Genomic DNA, 20,779 nt, shown 5'->3' on the forward strand with positions numbered 1-20,779 from the left:
CATTTTATATGGATGGGATTTCAGGTCGGCATGAAGAATTTGTTGTACACTTCGATCAGAAATGGCTAGCGCAGCAGCATGTCTTGCTGCTGAACGTCGTGGAGACCGCGTAACAGCTAACTTTACAGCGTTAATGTTTTCAGGCGTTCTCACAGTCCGTTTTCATCCTGTCGGTTTCATTTTTAAAGCAGACGATGTGTTCCTAACATTCTTCACCTGCAACAATATCGTATTCCTACTAGGAACAGACACGTGTCAATTTAAATTAAAATGTCTGCGAAATAAACGCTGTTACCATAACCAAGTCGTTATTTTTAAAATAGGCTTCGATCACAAACGCTTGTTCACCCGACCATGACATACTGGCTAATGAAATAGCATGAATAGACCTATTGATGTACAACACTCCCGCCTTCTCATTGACAGTGATGCCAACATAACAATTACTACAAAATCGTCAGATTTATATGCTGGACCCTGTATAAACTGCCAGCAACAAACTATATATTTGAACAATATGAAGTTACTTGATCATGTTTTGCCATAACCATAATTATCACTTTATACAATGTTAATGTTAGGTTAAGTTAGTTTAAATTAAAAAAGAATGGAATTTTACTTAAGAATGGTCTTAAGTTAGTTCAGGCAAACAAATTTGGCATTACAATTTTATATTTGTTTAATAGAATTTTTTTTAAACATAATTTTTTTCTAAACAGTTTCTGATTTCAGCTAAAATAACATCATTAGCAAATCTTAATTTCTTTTTTACTGTCCTTACGATGCAGTTCTGATCTTAAATATTTTGTTTAGTTTTCTGTTGTTTGTTCCATGTATACATTAAAATTTGAAGGAACAGGTCCTTGTCTCATTTCTTTTTGTATTACAACTTGAATTCCTTTACTTATTACTGTTATTTTAGCTTTCTCTTTCTTATACAAATTTTCAATAACTTTTCTTTTTCTAATATATTCACCACTGTTTATCTTAAAATTTTATTCTATTTCATTCTCCATACATGTAATCACTAATTCATGTTTACTTATCAGACTTTTATGACAGTAAACTATTTATTTTTGTCTGTAATGTCTGTTTCCTTAAAATAGAATTTCCGTATTTGTATGGATAATAATAATTACTGTGAAAAGAATGAAATATATAAGAAATAAATAATTTTACTACACAAGTTATAAGCTTTTAATATTCTCTGTGTAATAATAATTAAAGATCATTGAGGATTATGGATCAAATTATAAAAGATTATAAAGCTATTAAAAATAACAATTATAACAAACACGTGGTTTTAATAGTGAATTAATATATACAGAAAGTTAGAGCATCTTGATAATTAAATATAATCATAAGTGATTAATAAATAGATAAAACGTTACATTCTAATGATTCATTTTCTAGTGGTTTTTTTTTTTATTTTATTTTATAAACAGGTATTATTATTTTGTGTGTGAGTGTAAGTTTGTGCACATACGTGTGTGTGCGTATGAATTAATGTTAATATATAAAATCATTATCGATAAAACTGTGATTTCAGCCATTGTTGTTCAACACACTGCAGGTACGAAGCGCTTTGGGTGCTGCACAACGTAGAAAACTATCGTTCAAGAACGTTAGTAACGTGGTTGTTCAGTTATTACACTCTATCAAATATTCCATGGAAGTACCATTCAGTAATATGGCAGTTATTACAGATCATCATAAAAGTTCTAATGCGAGAAAGGTAATTTTTTTTTTTAAATGTATGTATGTATTTTGTTGAGTTGTTTAATGGTATTTCTTGTATGTTAGTATCCTGTAATTAGTTTATTATCTTCTTGAGTAATAAGTAGTTTATTTTAACTCAATAAAACGTAATGTAGAGTAATTATACACACCTCAAAATGGTCTTTTCTTATTTTTTTAACTGATTCACTATAGATTAGATTGGAATTGAATAATTAACAGATATGTACGTATGACTACTGTTTGTATTACGTATTAACTTGTTTACAATTTCTTTCTCTATTTTTTCTTTTTTTTTATTAAAAAAATATGATTGCAGCTATTCAAAGTTTTAATTATTCAGTACATAAAAAATCATAAAGTTTTATGCAAATTCAAGCCTGAAACCTGATGATTTAGCAGACTTTTCTTTAACTATAATAAAAAATAAGAAAGCTGAAGTATTATTGAAATTATATCAAATTATAATTTGCAGTTTACGATTTATAAAATTTTCTTTTTATAGATTTTTATTATAGCATTTTTATATTTTGTATATATATTGGTTGACTGTTTATTGTAATAATAATGTCTTTATTTTCCCAAAAAAAAAACAGTAAATAATATGTATGGCTTGACTCTTGTTGACAGCCAGCTGTTCATTGAAATGAATTCTAGATAAAAAATGAGATAACAAAAGTGAAACTTATGAATGTAACTACATTCATAAGTTTCACTTTTGTTCATTCTTTTTTACGCAAAGATCTTAAATGTATTACATACAAGCCAGGTCAATAATTGTTAATTTTTAAAAAACTTAATAGAATATAAATACGTGAAAAATTATAATAAAAATAATAATAATAATAATAATATATATATATAACGTGTGTTTCAAAAGTAATGAGAATTTTTGTTTTTTTGAAAGAATTTTATTTATTTGTCTACATTAATGTTATTCCCTTCAAAATAGTCCCCGTTATATATTATATACTTAGGCCAACGCTTTTTCCAATCCCCGAAACACTTTTGGAACTCGATCTTTAGAATAGTGTTTAGCTTTTTCAGCTATTTGCTTTTAATCTCATCTATACTTGTAAAACGACAGCCCTTTAAGGTTCTCTTTATTTTTGGGAATAGAAAAAAGTCACGCGGGGCCATGTCTGGCAAATATGGCAGCTAGAGTGGCATTACAGTGTTGTTTTTGGCTAAAAATTGACGAATAAGCAATGAAGTGTGTGCAGGCGCATTATTGTGGTGCAAAAGCCAAGACTTGTTTCACTACAAATCAGGTGTTTTTTCGGATTGCTTCACACAAACGGCGTTATATTTGTAGGTAATACTCTGTATTGAGCGTTTGACAAGAACTCATGATGCACTATGCTGTTAAAATCAAAGAATACGGTGGCATAACCTCCGCATTCGACCATTATGCTTCCACTGGGATGATTGAACCTTAGTTTTGACATCATATCCGTAAACCCGTGTTTCATCACCTGTTATGACATGTTTCAGTAGTTTTGCATCATTATTGACTTTATATAGTGACTCCTGAGCAACTTCCATTTGACGCTGATTTTGTTTGAAATTCAACAATTTTTTTAAAAAATTTGCTGTTTCACGTTTCATAACCAAAACATCCGAAAAAATTTCATGGCATGAACCAATTGATATGCCAATGTCATCAGTGACTTCTCTGATTATTCATAATCATTTCTTTCACTTTTTCCACGTTTTCATCAGTTGTTGATGTGCTGGGGCATCCGGGCACTCATCATCTTTGTCTTCACAACCTTCTTGGAAACGCTTATACCACTCATAAATCCTAGCTTTATTTGTAGCAGACTCACCAAAAGCAGTATTTAACATTTTTAAAACATTACTACACTTTATTCCATTCTTATAGCAAAATTTAATACAAATTTTTTGATCCATTATTTATACAATTAAAAAATCACAGATCGTTCCAAAACATGCTATCCTTTTGACCGCTGACAACAAACTAAACAAATAACCAGTATGGCTAAAAATGTATAGATATTTTTCAGACATGTTTACCAATACAACAACGATAAAATCTCGAGAATTGGAGTAGTACAACCTGAGAAATTTCAAAATTCTCATTATTTTTTGAACACACCTCGTATATACATTTAAATTCTATTAACAAAATATTGAGATCTTACCTTAATTTTTCATGAAAGTTCTTTCACAGAATACTGCATCCTCAGTCTGATTGAAATAATTCAATTATTAAATAATAAAAATTTTAAAATGAAATTACTAAAATAATGAGAATTGCCGATATATTAATTTTACAACAGAGCTGATATTTGTTGCAGTTTTTATAAAACCGTCTCCTTCAAACACTGTCTGATGGTTTATATTGAAATTTTGTTTATATTTTATATATGTAACATTTTTCTAATATATTTAATTTTATGTCATTTTTATTCATTTCTAATATTTCTAAATCTTTGTTAATATCAGAAGCACAATGTTTATTGTTTATTAGATGGTCTGCCATATTTGATGAACTTAATTTATTATTTTTGTAATTATTATTCAAGAAATCTAGATATAAAGGATCTATTTGTTTTTCTTGTTTAAATACCATCACAATCATTTCATTTAGTTTTTCCACACGGAGCATTTATTTTATTATATATATATGCATACAGAATTTCAAGAATTGGAAAGAGTTTATTATTTTCTAATTATATGTGAACTGTTGACTCTCAGAATTATCACTATTCCTAACTAATCAGTAAGATAAAATAAAATGTTTAGATATAAAGGTGTGTTCTTGAAATCAAATCATTTAATGAAATCTGCAATTATAGTAATTTTAATGAAATCTGCAGCATATTGAAGTTGTTCAAAAAACTTCTTTGCCCTCTATTACAGCAGAGTCCAGGAGTTTCACCAATCTATTTTTTGGCATGGTTAAATATTTTATGTAACCTGGTTACCTATTTGAATGTATTTTTAATACAATGAATGAAAAGTTGATTTGAGACCTAACATATTTCTCAAAGGTTGGAATTCAGTTTTGAAGCTAGCATATACGTTGCTCTTCATGTCTTTGAGAGTACTGTGTGGCGTATATTCACTTATCTACAATAATAAATTCTAATAGCTCTAGAAATCCTTTTTCTTATTTGTGACCTCTCCAACCAGCATTATGAAAATATTAAACCAAATTGTAATAACTCTCAATTATGCTGATTACGTGTGTGGCTTATCCTGAAAGAACTTCTTAGTTCAGGTTATAAAAATCTACAGTGTGCTACTTTGCTCATGTGAAGATGATTTCTTGCAGGTCACCATCAAATTAGACAATGATGTTAAATTTAGTAAAACACATAACTTTCCGATGAAGTCTTAATCGATATTGAAATTGAGTATTCCTTAAACTATCAAAGCTTTGTTAAATATGTAGTCGCCATTCTCTTTATTTTTTGTATCAGCTAATTTGTTTTTATGTATATTACAATAATAATACAAATTGATCTTTTATAAACAATGACTTTAAATTTAGTAAATCACATAACTGTCTGATGAATTTGATATTGACATAGACAATGACAATCGATATAGACAATGATATTAAATTTACTAAAGAAGTTCTAGGTTATTTATTTACACTTTTTTTATGTTTATGATTTATATTATGAGATTAGTGAGGTTTGAACTGTGGCTTCCATTCAGGATTTCATAAAAAAGCTACAGTCAAAATTTTGTAATTATTGATTCAGTAGTTTTTGCGGTTGTTGGGAACAAACAAAAAAGACATTGTCTCTTTATATAATAATGAGATGTATATTAATATATCATATTTTGTTTGTAGGAAAATATTGTTACAAAGATATAAATAGTAATAATGATTTATCAGTAGTACAAACTTTGTACTAAACACAACTTTGACATAGTGTCAAACTGTGTCCCCCTTCAGCCATCCACTTGGCGTACAACTTTCTCATGTTGTCTTTAAAGTGGCTTGTTGATGGAAATATCTAAACGTTGCAACATTGATGTATCACACCTGGGAATAATGACCAGATCTGTCTTCATCTCAGTAAGAAGTTGTTTTATATCATCCTCTAAATCACCACAAAACTGTGCACACACAATCATAAATCAAATTTACATTTATCCAACCTTTTTGCTGAATGTGAACATGATTTCCTTTGGGTAAATTTTCCTTTGATATGGTTTTCCTCTTAAAAATTATGAAAAGGTGATAGTTTTGTTCCATCGGCCATCATTGAAAACGTCAAATTGCACCTTTTCACACACTACCTTTTTTCCTGTTTAGCCTCCGGGAATTACCATCAGGTATTACTTCAGAGGATGATATGCATGAGTGTAAATGAAGTGGTGTCTCAGGTCAACCATTTCTGAGATGTGTGGTTAATTGAAACCCAACCACCAAAGAACTAGTGGTGAACGCGTCTTCCCAAATCAGCTGATGTGGAAGTTGATAGTTCCAGCACTCAAGTCCTAGTAAAGCCAGTTATTTTTACACGGATTTGAATACTAGATCGTGGATACCGGTGTTCTTTGGTGGTTGGGTTTCAATTAACCACACATCTGAGGAATGGTCGAACTGAGAATGTACAAGACTTCACTTCATTTACACTCATACATATCAATCTCATTCATCCTCTGAAGTATTATCTGACTGGAGGCTAAACAGGAAAAAAAAGAAGAACCACCAAAGAACACTGGTATCCACGAATCTAGTATTCAAATCTGTATAAAATTAACTGCCTGTACTTGAACGCTGGAACTCTCGACTTCCAAATCAGCTGATTTGCAGAGATGCATTCACCACTAGACCAACCTGGTGGGTTACCCTTTCACACCCTGTTCTTTGTAGTGATAACACTTTTAGTACCTTTTTCACAAATCGTGGTGTTGCTTGACATGTCAAAGAAAATAGGCATCTGATCTGTATTGCCTGTTTTATGTAATAAATATTATTTTTTGATAGATCAATGACATGTTTATGAAAATTTATAATTCTATCATATGTTGATTCAATGATATTCACTTTCTCAGTGATAAGCCTAACCTCTGCTTGTTTTGAAGTTGGTGGAACTGACACTCTGTGTGATTGTCAACTCTTAGGCCTTGAAATGTAACATTTCATGTGAAACAAACATGCCATCAATACACAATTGTTTAATGTAATCCAATAACTCTTCTTCAAATCCTCGAAATGCTTTCCTTAATGGATTAGTTTAGATAAGAGCCTGTTTTTGTTTTCTCCAGTCACATACGTTAAATTCAAGAATTGTGAACTCATGTTCAGCTGCTCTGTTTCCATGTTTCTTTTCATATTCAATCACTTTTAATTTGAAACCTGCAGTATAATTAGAATATTTAGTGCTGCTCTTAAATATTTTACAAAAGTCAGTCTTTGCTATAACTACCACCGGTAACATAATATACTGTTACACACCAAGAAAACAAGAGTATAACTGCATGAATAGTAGGTGTTCATGTCCACTAAGTAACAAAAAGAGAATCCTCAAAGGTCAGCTGTTATCCTAGCAGGTTAAAACTGTTCATCAGTGAAAAGATGTTTGTAACAGTATTCTTGGAACTAATTCTTTCTTGCCCTTATATTCACCACTTCCAAGAATCCTCTGAACAGGCTACTAACATATCAGCGAGACTGAAAATTCGTTCTCAAGATCTTGAAAATAAATCTGGTTAAAATTTTGTTTTTTAAAATATCGTTTAAAAATTCTGGTGTATGAATTAGCCTAGTCAATATGGTAATGCAAAATAATTTCCACTTTTATAATTTCCATTGATTTCTTCATACATTGTATTCAAATTCAACTCAAACCCACTTGCACTGACGAATCATTATGCGATTAACTTATTCATTGTACATTTTTTTCAGTCTTCATAATTTCCTATTCAGATTACGAAAATTGCTCTCAACTTATTTGTTGATTAATAAGTTAGATTTTGTTACTTTACTTTTACTGTGAAGACTTTTACATGCTAGAATAATATGTTTTTTTATACCAACAGTTGTAACCAATGATGTGGCAGTATAAGGCCACAAATCATTGTTGTCATATATATTACTACTTTTATATGGTGCATGAAAAAAGTATCAATTTTTGTATATATTTTTTTAGGTAGGTATTAACTTGTAACACCCAGAAATTTTCTCATTTAAGTAACTGGTATTTTTTTAACATAAATTTAGTTTAATTATTTATATGTCGGTAATAGTTATTGTTGATGTTATTTGTTTAAGTGTTAAGTATTAATTTAAATGGTTTTGCATGATGGATGTAGTAAATTAATTGTTATTTGTAAGTAGGGAATTAAATTATTAATTTAATCTTTTTTTTTTACTTAAAAGGAATTTATAAAATTAATGTAAAATATTAAAGTATTTAGATTAGAGGTAAAATATGAATCGTTTCCAGTAAGTTGATGCTAGTCGAAGTTTTATATTTTTGATATTTTCTGTAAAGGTAAGAATTATATATGGTCATGACCCAACTGCTACTTTATGGGTATTATACAATTACAACATTGTTTTCCATAAACATAAATTAGTATTAATGTAAAGTTCAGTGCTATCGCACTTACTGCTCATCACTTGTCATATTTTTAATTATACAGAAAATTATTGATGAAAGATGGAAATGAAAAGCAACTTTATATTATTAAAAATATGTTGACATACTGCAGTAGCATGCAAATTAATCCATGCATTGTTGTTATTTACTGAACTGAACTTTTATGGTACAAGTGTTCAAAAAGTGACACAGCCTTATGGGAAAATGAGTAAGTTACATTAGTTGTTGAAAGTGGCTTCCATTGTACGATTCATATAATAGAGTACAACGTTACATGCTCTTAAACACATGTTGTAACGTTTGTTGAGGAATTGCAGCGATACATCATTCAATTTTGCTCTGCAATTCGGGAATGCTGTGAGAATGAGTTTTGTAAGCAGCATCCTTAAGGTATCCCACAAGAAAAAGTCAGGATAAATCAGAGGCTGATGCGGCCACAACTCTTTTGTCCATGAAAACACTGATCCAAGAAAGCCATATTGTTATTTGCTGTATGAGCCATAATATTGTCCTGCAAAAAGAAACTATGTCTATTCTAGCCGGTCTGGAGGTATAGTGTTTAAAAATTGTTGCACTATGTGTGTGTAGCACTCACTGTTCACTGTGCCATGAAAGAATGTGATGAAGATTTGTGTACGTGACATTGCACACCAAACACCCACTTTTTGTCCGTGCAACTGAGTGGATTTTCTGTACACTAATGCACGAATTCTGTGCATTCACGTATCCATCAAGGTGGAACCATGCCTTGTCAAATCGAAACCGATCATTGAGTTCTTCCCCATTTCGCGTTACAGACGACATGGACCTCTATCAGAAAGCTACATGTTTTCCAGCGTCTGCAGCGCAACACAAATTCTGTATGGATGCATCTTTAAACACCTGCGTCATGCCATGTGGGCACTACTAGTGGAGAGATCAGACTGGCTTGATAGGTGTTGCACAGACTTCTTTGGTGTTAGTACTTTCGGTTGCATCTGCCACATTCCCTGTCTCTTGAAATTTGTCATACAGCTGCTTGATGGAGGGCTTGTTTGGTGCATACGCACCATACTTTTGTGTGAAGGGATTCTGAGTCTGGGCATAATTGACACATCTAATGTATTGGGACTCGATGAATATTCTCTGCTGCACTGTGTAACCCATTTTACTCAGTGGCAACAAAAGAAGGGAACATTCTTCCATAAGGTTATGTCATTTTTTGAACATTGTAATATGTAGTTTGTTTATTATTATTATTTACTTCACATGCATAGTTTGGCCGAGTAAAAACAGTGTGGATAATGTGTTATGTCTCACAGAAAGGGGTTTGTTGTTTTTCTTGCTTTACACTGTTCCATCATATCCTCTTTCTGACTGTTAGCATAAGTAAACCATCTGAGATAGACATCCAATTACAATTATTGATTTATGTAATTGTCTAAATTAGTACAAGTATCACTAAATAGAGTTTATTTTTCTAATGATGTTCATAATTCAGCCAGTCCCTGTGATGAACAGAGTCGAGGTGTAATTTGTAGGGCTGATTATTTTAATTTCAGTGGGTTTGGTACATTTATAAGCTATAATATATTCATAATATATAAAATAAATATATATTATAATTTACTTGGATAAAGGGACAACCACTTCATTCCGGCACCAAATATGCATATTGTATGTAAATTCAATTTAAGAACTTATTTTAAACTTCTTTTTGAGTATTATTTTTGTTGTTGATTTAATTATAGGTTAGGTTTTATGGTTCATTCCAATTTTTCCATTCTTTCCTACAAATTTCTCAGTTGGATTAACATTGATCTGGTGAATTATCTAATATTATATTGAAGTATTTCTTTTTATTTCATGAGAGTTACTCCTGAAGAATTCAGGAGTTACTTCCCAACATAAAAGTGGAAGGAACTCTTTCGGAAATGTTATTATTTTTTAGGTATTTTGCACTTAAGAGTTTTTTGTTTTTACACATAATTGGTATTAAGAGTTGTTTTTTATTGGGTGAGCTATAGACTGTATAGCTGTTTTTGCCGATCTATAGATAGTATGTGTTTAACAGTTCCTTCATGTGTAATTGTTCCATTAGCTTCTAAATCTTACCTTAAGTTACAGCATATAGTCCAGAGTCAATTTTTCTTTTTCTATCAGTTGATGTAACAGATCACACATAAATTTCCTTTGAGGTAAAAATTATTTTGTATATTACTGTTAAAAAAGTATAAAACGTAAAATTTGATCTTGTAGGAAAACACTGAATAAATTTTGACAAAACATTATTTTGATAAAATTCTTGTTTACTTTACCAAATGTCTCTGGTTTCATTCCCAGCTAGGATTGGAAAAATTCATTACGATTCAACTCCAGCATCATCATTAATGACCTTAATAGTTTTAGGCAATTGACAAAAAATTAACAAATTTAATTATTAGATAAACAAACAGTTTTACTTCTGTGAAAACATAGAGAATGAGTATGGTTAACTGTGTACCCATAACATTAGAATAAAAAAAAAAATTCCCATATTCAGATTAATTTGCAAGTTACTGCATATTTTTAATTAATGATAAAACATTTTAGTATTGAAACTAAGTGGGGTTTATGTTCTTTCTTATTATTTCTGATAGTTTTTCTTTTTAAAAATATAAGAAAAAAATTTTTTGTCTGAAATTGAAAATAAATCAATCGGCTTGTCAGTAAATGTTCTGATCATTGTATGTTGGATTCCAAGGTAATTAGTCTCAGGTTTGATTCCTCATAAGAATTTGAGTTGTCCCATATTATTTTCAAAAATCTTTGGTGAAATGTGTGTGTAAATGTATGCATGATCTAATAATAATGAAATAAATGTGTAATTTATATTGTTTTCATGGTCTTAGCTGTGTTATTATGTCAGTAACATTGGTTTTGAGTAGTTAATGAATAGGTGATCATCATTCATTTAATTTATTACACAACTTTAAAAGTCATCCGTTTAATAAAAATCCTGTAAAACTGAAACTATTTTATTCCTGACTATACTTTGTAAATCTGGCACAGGATGTCTATTATTTTTTGGAATGGTTGTACAATTTTTTAGGAGTAATTTTGTCTTGTATCAGGTTGCCTATAACTTATTATGATTGAGCACATAAAATATATAATTTGATATAAATTATAATTGTTCATATAAGATTAAAAATTTGACATAGATTCAATTATGGCATTATTTTAAGCTCTTTGTAAAGAAATTGAACCATTCCTTTACAAAGCAATGTATCAATAAAATTTGTTGCCCATAAAAAGATGAATGTAAGAAAATGAAAAAAAATCAACCCACTTAATAAATTTAAAAAAAACTTAAAGGAGTTCACTGCTTAATGCGGTGTATTCACACCCTAAAAGTGTGAATATTTAATATTCAGAAATTAAAAAATTTATCTTGAGAATCGACAATATAATTTAATTAAAATTAAACACATGTAGAATTTTAAAAAAGCCATCAGAGAGTTGCAAAACTTTACCTTCTGACCACTGAGGACTTCACCCTCAACAGTTTATTACTTAGGGAGAAAATTAAGTGGAACGTTAAACTATATAAGTTACAAGTAAAGAATCTATATAAAAATCGATTCTACTTTTTGAGTAAAAGTAGAAGATATCTGATCCAGATGACCATATCTCTCCACCTCATTGACCAAAATAAAATGGCACTGATGCCTCAATACAGAAATCATGCCAAATTTCACACAAATTAGTTCAATCCAATCCAGATATGTCAAGCAAAACGTAGGTCTACTTATATATTTTTCTGGAATTTTTCATTGCTATAATTTTGTTTTTTTGGGTCATGAAACATAAGATCTGCAAAAAATCATGATATTCAAAATTTAACTCAGTCAGCATGTTTTTTATATACTATATTGCATAATTATAAATATATAGCTATTAAAGTAAAAATTAATGAAATTTTTAGTTATTTACATTTTGAAAAAACTTAAAATTCCTTTCTTGAAATTTTTTAATTTAGGAAAAGAGGTCATTTTTTTATGTTCTTACTGCAATTATTTGTATAAAATATATTTAAATAAATTTGGAGAATAGATTTACTATCTTAAATAAATTTTTGCCATAATAATAACAATTATACATAATTTTTTAAATTTAATATGATAAATTATCTAATATTACAAAACTAGACACTAAAATGACGAGATTTTAAGCTTTTATTTTCTTTGTAATATGGAACTGTTGTAAAAAGGGTTTCAGCAGTGTTCAGTGTTATTTCTATTATACTTTCTTTAATATTTTGTTTTAGTTTTCTAGCATTTCTTATTTCTTTCTTCTCCTTCTTCCCTATTGATCCATTTTTCTTATTGTACTGCCTTCTACAAGCAATCCATCTTAAAGGTGTATCATATATTGCCGTAAAAGTGTATTCTTAAATCAGCAATACACTTTCCTAAACTGGCAAGGTGTTTTTGTTTCTACCGGCACCACCACCTATATTAAAGATTTCATTATAAAATTATTTCAAAATTAATATTTTCTAAGCACTTCCAGTGTTGTTAATTTTGCAATTGATAAAATATTGTGATCATTTTTATACAAGTATTACTAAAGTATTGTTTAAGTGTTATAAGATAGCAAATATGATTTAGAAGCAACAGGTATTACAACTTTTAAAACTTGGTCTTTATTAGCAGTTTTCATGGCAAAATCAGTAATTTTTTGCCGAAGGATTTATATACTGTAGTTCTCATTTTTCCTACCCTTTTTAGTTCCTCTATATCCTTGATTTTCTTTGACTTATTCTTTCTTGCAGTTACTCGATCAGACCTACTTCTACTTTATTTATGGTTGTCTTTCTCCATCAACTATTCCTCAGATATATTTAGTTTTATGTTTTCCATCTTTCTTTTATATTTTGCTCAACCAATTTCTCAGTCTTATTACTTTTATTTTTTTTTTCATTATCACCCTCTGCAGGTTCTTTCTATATGCTATCATGATTTTAATGTCGTCTTATTTTATTTAATTAATCCTTTTCTTGTTATTACTGTAATTCCTTTTCTTTCCAACTTCTTACTTTATCAGATAATTAATTTATTTAAGAAAAAAAAATTTGGTCACATGCAGCAACCTTGTAGCACACATCTTCTTATTGTTTTTTTCCTGTCTACTTATGCTTACTACTGAAAACTACCTCGTAAGTTAATATTTTATTCTAAATTATTAATCTATCCTTCTGTTTGTTCCAATTTCTTTCAGGATTCTTGTTAGGATGTAATTTTTAATCTTGTTATTTATGTTTTTTAATCAATAAGAGATGACCATCTGTTTATATTTTATGGTAAATGCAGGGAAAATATTGTGGTTTTTCAGTAGAACTATATTTTTTTATTTAGGTTGATAAAATTTATTTTAGATCAATGGATCAGCGGTGTAATTAGTTAAAAAAAATTCTGATAGAAAAATCTTCACCTGTTTTTTGTTTTTTTTTTTTTCATTTTGTTTAGTAATATATGTTTTGCTATGTCAAGAAATTGTGTAATTTTAGATGTTTTGCTTATCACAGTTTATGAGTAGAACGTTTTGTTTTTTTTTTTAAATATAGTTATTTTATTTTTAATTTGTTATTGTCCTGCATGTTGATGTTGTATTTTGTTTTATTGTTGTTTTTACAGGATCCGGTAAGTGTTAATTCGTAGTTATCTTGTTTGCAGTTCAGTTCAGTTTATTAAATTGAATTGAAATTTAAAAAAAAGAAGATTGTTTAAGATAATTATAAAAGGCAAGTAGTTGTTAAACTTGCTTTTATTTTGTTAGCTTACATCTGCTTATTAGCTTTATGTGTAATTTTTAATGTCAAATTATATAATTATTTACAAATTTTAATGGTAAAATTTATGAAGTTTTATTGTGAAATTTTATGTGTTTATATTTTATTATTCTTTTTGGTATTTTGTAATTTTTTTCTTTATAAATTTTTACACATCATCAGATATGTTATATAAGTATTTATCTTTAGGTTGTTACATAGCATTGTCAGCTTTATTAGTAATATTGCTTTTTAAGATATTGTTTTTTTTTTTTTTTTATATTATAATTATATAACATTCAGTGATGCAAGTAAATAGGATCTCATTGGGATAAACAGAACTGATAAAATTAGCCGATACATAATAATAAGCCAAATAATGATATTACAACTTTTGTTAAAGATTTTGAAAGTAATTATGATGAAAATTGGGAAATAATTTTTCACCATTCATTTTTAATTCTATATGCTGTAAAATTAACATCTTTTTTTATTGTGAATATTTTTATAAATTTTTTTTCTTTGGTGCAAGTCTACAAGAATAAAATAAGCTTAGCGACTTTATTCATGAGTTTGGAACCACCCAGATATCCAAAACACTAACATGTACATACACATACACACACACACCACTACTTAAATACATCTTGTTCTTAGAAACGAAGATCATTCTCTTATTAAATGTACAAGTAATTGTAGAAAAATTATTTATTCAATGACTACAAAACTAATGTTACTTTTCCTCATATTCTCTGGCTATGTTTAGGTCCTTGCCTAATATTTTTGAGAGCTTTTTACTTTTTTTTGTATAAAGTAAAGGGAGTACTGTAATTGCGAAAAAGTTTCAGATTTCAATGGAAATATCCATTTTGACTAGTTTCAGTCTAATGTCTGTATGTATATACATACATACATACATACATACATACATACATACATACATACATTCATACGTATGTATCTTGCATAACTCAAAAATGATTAGTCGTTGAGTGTTGAAATTTTGTATTTAGGACTGTTGTAACATCTGCTTGTGCACTTCCCCATTTGATTACAATCGACTGGGCCAAAAATGTATATTCAGTCAGATCTCTAAATAAAGCAAGATTTAAATTTTGAAACATTTGGATCTTGGACGTTTTCTTAACGGTAGTAATAAGCCCTCGTTGACAGCTTTTCAACGATATATCATAAGTGGTATTTATTTTTATTTGTTCCAGTTATAGCTAAATAAAATTTTAATTAATGAAATATTTGGGTCTTACAAGGGGAAGGTACATCGGTTCAAATCCGACTTCATATACATATTTATTTTTTTAAATATGGGGTCTTAATAGCAATCACATTAATTTTGATTTTGTACAATTCTTTATCATGTGTTGTTTCTCTATTCTAATATTTTACTGTTTCATTTTTTTTCATTCATTGATAAATTTGTTGTAAATTATCAACAACAAAAAAAAATGTATTTTGTTGAAGTAAAACGAAGAATACTTTATTTTAGAACAGTTGAAGAATTTTCATAAGCAAAAAATTAGTATATTTAATGAGTCTTCTCTTAGAGAATCTAATATCACTATCTTACAGAACTTTAAAGTATGCAGTGATTTTATATCGCATGTAGGTATCACATTCAGGAAATTTTTGGAATTGAATATTATTAAAATATAATATTACTCATGTAAAATATAAAATTTATTATTAATAAGCTAGTATTGTACATTTAAACTATTTTGAACACTAGTTTTATTTATTTATTTTTTTTATTATTAAACTCATTGCAGAAATAATCTACAAACTATCCAGTAAAATTATATAATTTTTTGGTTAATTTTTTTAAATTCTCAGATAGTTAAATTTTTGCATTGCTATTGCATTTTATATATATATATTTTTTTTCTAAAATCAATCGTTTCAAGACCTGTGTCATCTCTGCACTAATAATTTAAATACGTATAACTCAACACAGTTCACCCAAATATAGAAATAAGACAACTCTTACCTTATTTTTTATTTTTCATATAATTTTTTTACGAAAGCACATTCGCAGGATCCCGCATCATCAGTCATATGTAATATATTTATATAAAATTTTATATCAAACATAAGAAAAATTAAAAGATTAAAAATTATAATTACATACACAAAAAACATATGTCAATTAAATAAAGTAAAAATATACAATGACATGTATATGGTTAGCCAAGTACTACAGCACTGTACTATTTAAATAAATATTTCACGTAACATCTATAAAGGTGCTGTTATCTATTACAGCTGCTTTTATGAGTGTATCTCCATCAAATTCTCTCTGTAAGTTGAATCTTTCTTTATATTTATATGTACAATATTTTTCTAAAATATCTAGATTTCTATTTATATCTCCTTTTTTAATTTCTAATATTTGCGAATTTGCATTAACATTAGAGATATAAAATTTTTATTGTTTATGAGGTGAACCGCAACATTAGAGAAACCAAATTTTTATTTTTATAACACCTAAAATATTCATAAAATCTGGCTTTAAACGATCTATTGGTTTTACCTACATAAATATCCTCACAGTCATTACAATTTATCTTATAAACCCCCACATAAATTGTATAAATAAGTATTATTATTGTTTTTTAAATATTTTATTATTTGGTTTTTAGTTTTTATGCTAATATAAATTTATCCTTCTCATAAACTTTGCTTATATATTCAACAATTCTGTTAGTGTAGGAATATTTTAAGTAAACATTATCAATCTTCCGTGTTTTATGTATTGGTTTTAAAGTTACTACTAAAAGTTTTGGTGTTTGTCTTTTTATATACGTTATCAATTAACGAAGTACGATATCCATTTTGAATTGCAATTTGTTTTATAGTATTTATTTCTGTGTTTCATTTTTCTTCATTATTTTGTGTAGAATGCATAGTTTTATTAATCATATTTGTATATATGTTAATTTTATGAGACCAAGGATGATTTGATTTTCTATAAATTGTTAATTTTATCGGCTGTAAGAAGAAAACTAGCCACACTATAAACCATTCCTTGCAGATGATCCAGTTAATACAGAGATCCAGAAAGGAATGCATTTCTCAAGTTCCCTAACAGCTCGTGAACGTTTGACCTCATATCGGGGACAGACATAGAGGACGTGGTCCACTGTATCATCAGTCCCACAATCCGGGCATTGACTTGATTCCACCAAACAAAACCTAGACAAACTTGCCCGAAAGGCACCATGCCTGAAGAGAAACTGTGTGATATACTGATTGGGGGAAATCCATCTAATCGTATCTAAATCAGATAGTATAGGAAATATACCATGCGTGTAGCCACCTGTGGGGGATTCGTCTAACCTGACCTGCCAAGACACAAGGCCCTGGTCTTCAATCTCCTGCTTTCGTTCTGACATCAATAGGTTATTAACCTTGGAAATGTAAAGTTGGATTCTGTTCAAGTTCAACATTGAAAGCCCCTGCCTTGTTGGGCTACCAAGTTTATTACTCTGTTTGGCCGGGCAGGACTGATGAAGGCATTATGTCATTGTCATGGCCATTAGGCTTGTGACATATTATTTGCGAGGCGCAGTACCTATTAATAGCATATGAATTAAACCTTTCAGCTCTAAGGATTTTGATAATATCATCCCAGTTTTGTCTAAACAGGAGTGGGCCTTAAAGTCGTTCGTGCATAAACCCACAGATGTTAGCTTTGCATTATCAGCCGTATAACTTGATTATGTGAACCAAATGTTCAAACCTGCAATTGCTTTCATAATAAGCAGGATTACTATTCCAATGATGTCATCAGTAGGGTAAATCTAACTTGTCTTATGACTGAATGTTATTCTGATATCTATTTTTTTTTTGTATGAAAATGAAAGAAAATTATTGATAAATATGCGTATTCCCAGATTCCAGAAACTTTTACCTTATGATCAGTTGCTAGTCATTTTTTTTTCGTAATAATTAAACAAACATGTAAATTTCTCATATTTTGATTTCTTAAGAATGTTTTTTTTTCTTATGGGCAGTGTTTTTAGGTGACCTCCGTATTTTAAATTAAAATATAATTATAAAAAGTAAATAAAAATTGCAAGAAGAAATAAAACTGATAAATAAGCCATATTAAATTTTAGAAAATAACTTCTGTTATATATATAGAAATTAAGAAATAATTTGTTCCTTTTTTTCCAGATTATAGTATAAAGTGATATGGTGTCTTGTAAACATAGAAATTTTAAAAATAACTGAAATGAAAGTCAAAAGTAATCGGGAGAAAAAAAGGAAAATAAATATTATTTTTTATTTTTCAGTGCCCTTTAAAATGATATGTCACAACCATACACTTTCCATTTAAAATGTTTAAATTGCTTCCATCCTCCTATTATTGAGGGCTTGGCGATGTGGTGGTTTCACCAAAAAGTACATCATTTCATGTAGTTTTCTGTCTTAACTCTTGAAATGTTTTTTTTTTTTTTTTAAATTCGTATGTTTTATTAACATCTTGTATATATGATTTTAAAGCTAATTTCTTGAATTATTATTGTATAATAACTTTTTAAATTTAATATAAACCCTGTTAGAAATGAGAAAGTTAAATTGACAAAACTTGATTTTAGAATCAAATTGAAGGGTTATTCCAAGGGCATACAAAAAAATGAAATGTAATTTAGTATACAGTGGTGATTTATTACATTTTTAAAATGTCAGAATAATTTAGTGTGCTATATAAAAAATAAATTGTATATAGTAAGATATAAGTTTAATTATAGCGTATTAGTTAGATCGAACACCTTATATAAAAGATGTATTTTTATTTTCTAGATTACCTTGTTCAAAGTTTAAGGGTTAATGGTGCATTTACTATTATTATTAGCTGATAAACGTCTTGTTAATGTTGGTAAATCATCAACAATGCATGCAAAAATAAATCAGTTTCATAGATCAGGTGCTTTGTTATCTTAGTTAATGTCCAAAAAAATTTACATTATTATTTCTTCCATTATTCTAAATATATTATAATACAGAAACTTAACCAGTTTAAAAATTTTATAGAAAATATATGTAATTTTATATGATCCAATAATTCTGTAAATAAAACAGAGATTACTTTGTACCATCAACTATTATGATACTATTTTCTAAACCTTGAGACATATACTTGTATTTGATAATACAGATATATAATCAGTGATAGTATCTTTAAAAACTAAAAATGCCAATGAATATGTTGTGACATCTACCATTGTTATGTCTATTAATGAAAATAAACAAGTGCTAATTTTTTAATAGTTACATTTTTAACCGTACCGTAGTTATTGGAAAATTGACTGATTCTTGTTCTAGAAGTAAATGATTAATTTGCTGATTCTTATTCTACTGGTAAAGAATTATATACATCGGTGTTTGAACTATTCTTGAAAATAGTGTAAAAATCGATGACACTTGTTCTTACCAATTTATACCGTTCAATTCACATATAAATATTTGCATACTTAATATGTTTTTTACCATACTGTTTTAAAATTGCAATTTAATTTTAGCCACAATTTAGTTTTACACCTTCAGAAAATAAAAATCTTATCATTGCACACTGTTTTTCCACAGATCCAAGTTTTTAGCCGACCCAACATTTTGATATAAACAAAAAAGGTTATATTAGTCGAAATTGTTTTTGAACAGCTGATATTTTCTGTATCAGGAATGATAACATTAATTTTAGACAGTTCAGTTTATTCTGTATCTTATTCAGTTAGCTTATAGAGTTCAGATAAACTGACTGCATGTACAAGTGTTCAGACGGCCAATTCACAAGCATCTCCTATAAATCCTGATGCATATAAAAGAAACTATGCGACATTAATATTCAGTAACCATACACTGTTATATTTTACAAAAATTATAAATGTATTTTAGATTTAAATAATTAAGACATGTTATTTGAGATTTTTAAAGAGTTATGAAATTATCAATTGTTCACAAAAGTAAAAGTTCATTATTTTCTTAGATTAAATTTGTATGATAATAAACAAATAATAAATTCAATTCACTTTTTGTCATATGATTACGAGAAATCCGTAGTGATGTCAATATTAAGAGATACGATGAGAGGCTCAGTTTAGTTTTCTATTTTATTATCCAATTCCCAATAATTTTGTTCAGTAGTATTTGTTACATGTTTTATATATTTTTTTCTATTCCTGCTGAGCTGACAGTAATCAGTCCCACAATCCGGGTATTAACTCGAATCTATCAAATGAAACCTAGCCAAACTTACCTGAAGAGAAACTGTGTGATATACTGATTGCGGTAAATCCATCTAATTGCACCTAAATCAGATAATATAGGAAATATACCATGCGTATAGCCACCTGTGGGAGATTCGTCCAACCTGACCTGCCAAGACACAAGGCCCTGGTCTTCAATCTCCTGCTTTCATTCTGACATCAGTAGGTTATTTACCATGGAAATGAAGGCTTTTGAACATAAATTTTTAACATCAGATATTTTAAAAGCAGTATTTGCTGCTGCTATGCAACTTTTGATTTGTCCCCAGATTAATTCAACCGGGTTGAGTACACAATGTAGGGAGATAATCGAAGCATAGTTTTGGCATTGGATCTTGCTAACTCATCAGTTTTATACACATTTAAAATTGCTT

At 28.7% G+C, this 20,779-nt stretch overlaps 1 protein-coding gene across 4 annotated transcripts in view; it reads left to right on the plus strand.

Moving 5' to 3' along the window:
• LOC142333613 (adenylate cyclase type 1-like) overlaps positions 1–20,779 on the plus strand; it is a 338,843-nt gene that overhangs the window by 238,921 nt on the left and 79,143 nt on the right. For 3 of the 4 annotated variants that reach the window (XM_075380939.1, XM_075380936.1, XM_075380937.1), the window contains exon 10: positions 1,550–1,735. In XM_075380939.1, coding sequence (XP_075237054.1) covers positions 1,550–1,735 — 186 coding nt within the window. The remainder of the gene's footprint in view (positions 1–1,549; positions 1,736–20,779) is intronic. The other variant, XM_075380938.1, reaches the window with a different exon arrangement.

The sequence above is a fragment of the Lycorma delicatula genome, chromosome 13 (genome assembly GCF_047948215.1).
Source record: "Lycorma delicatula isolate Av1 chromosome 13, ASM4794821v1, whole genome shotgun sequence".
NCBI lineage: Eukaryota > Metazoa > Arthropoda > Insecta > Hemiptera > Fulgoridae > Lycorma > Lycorma delicatula.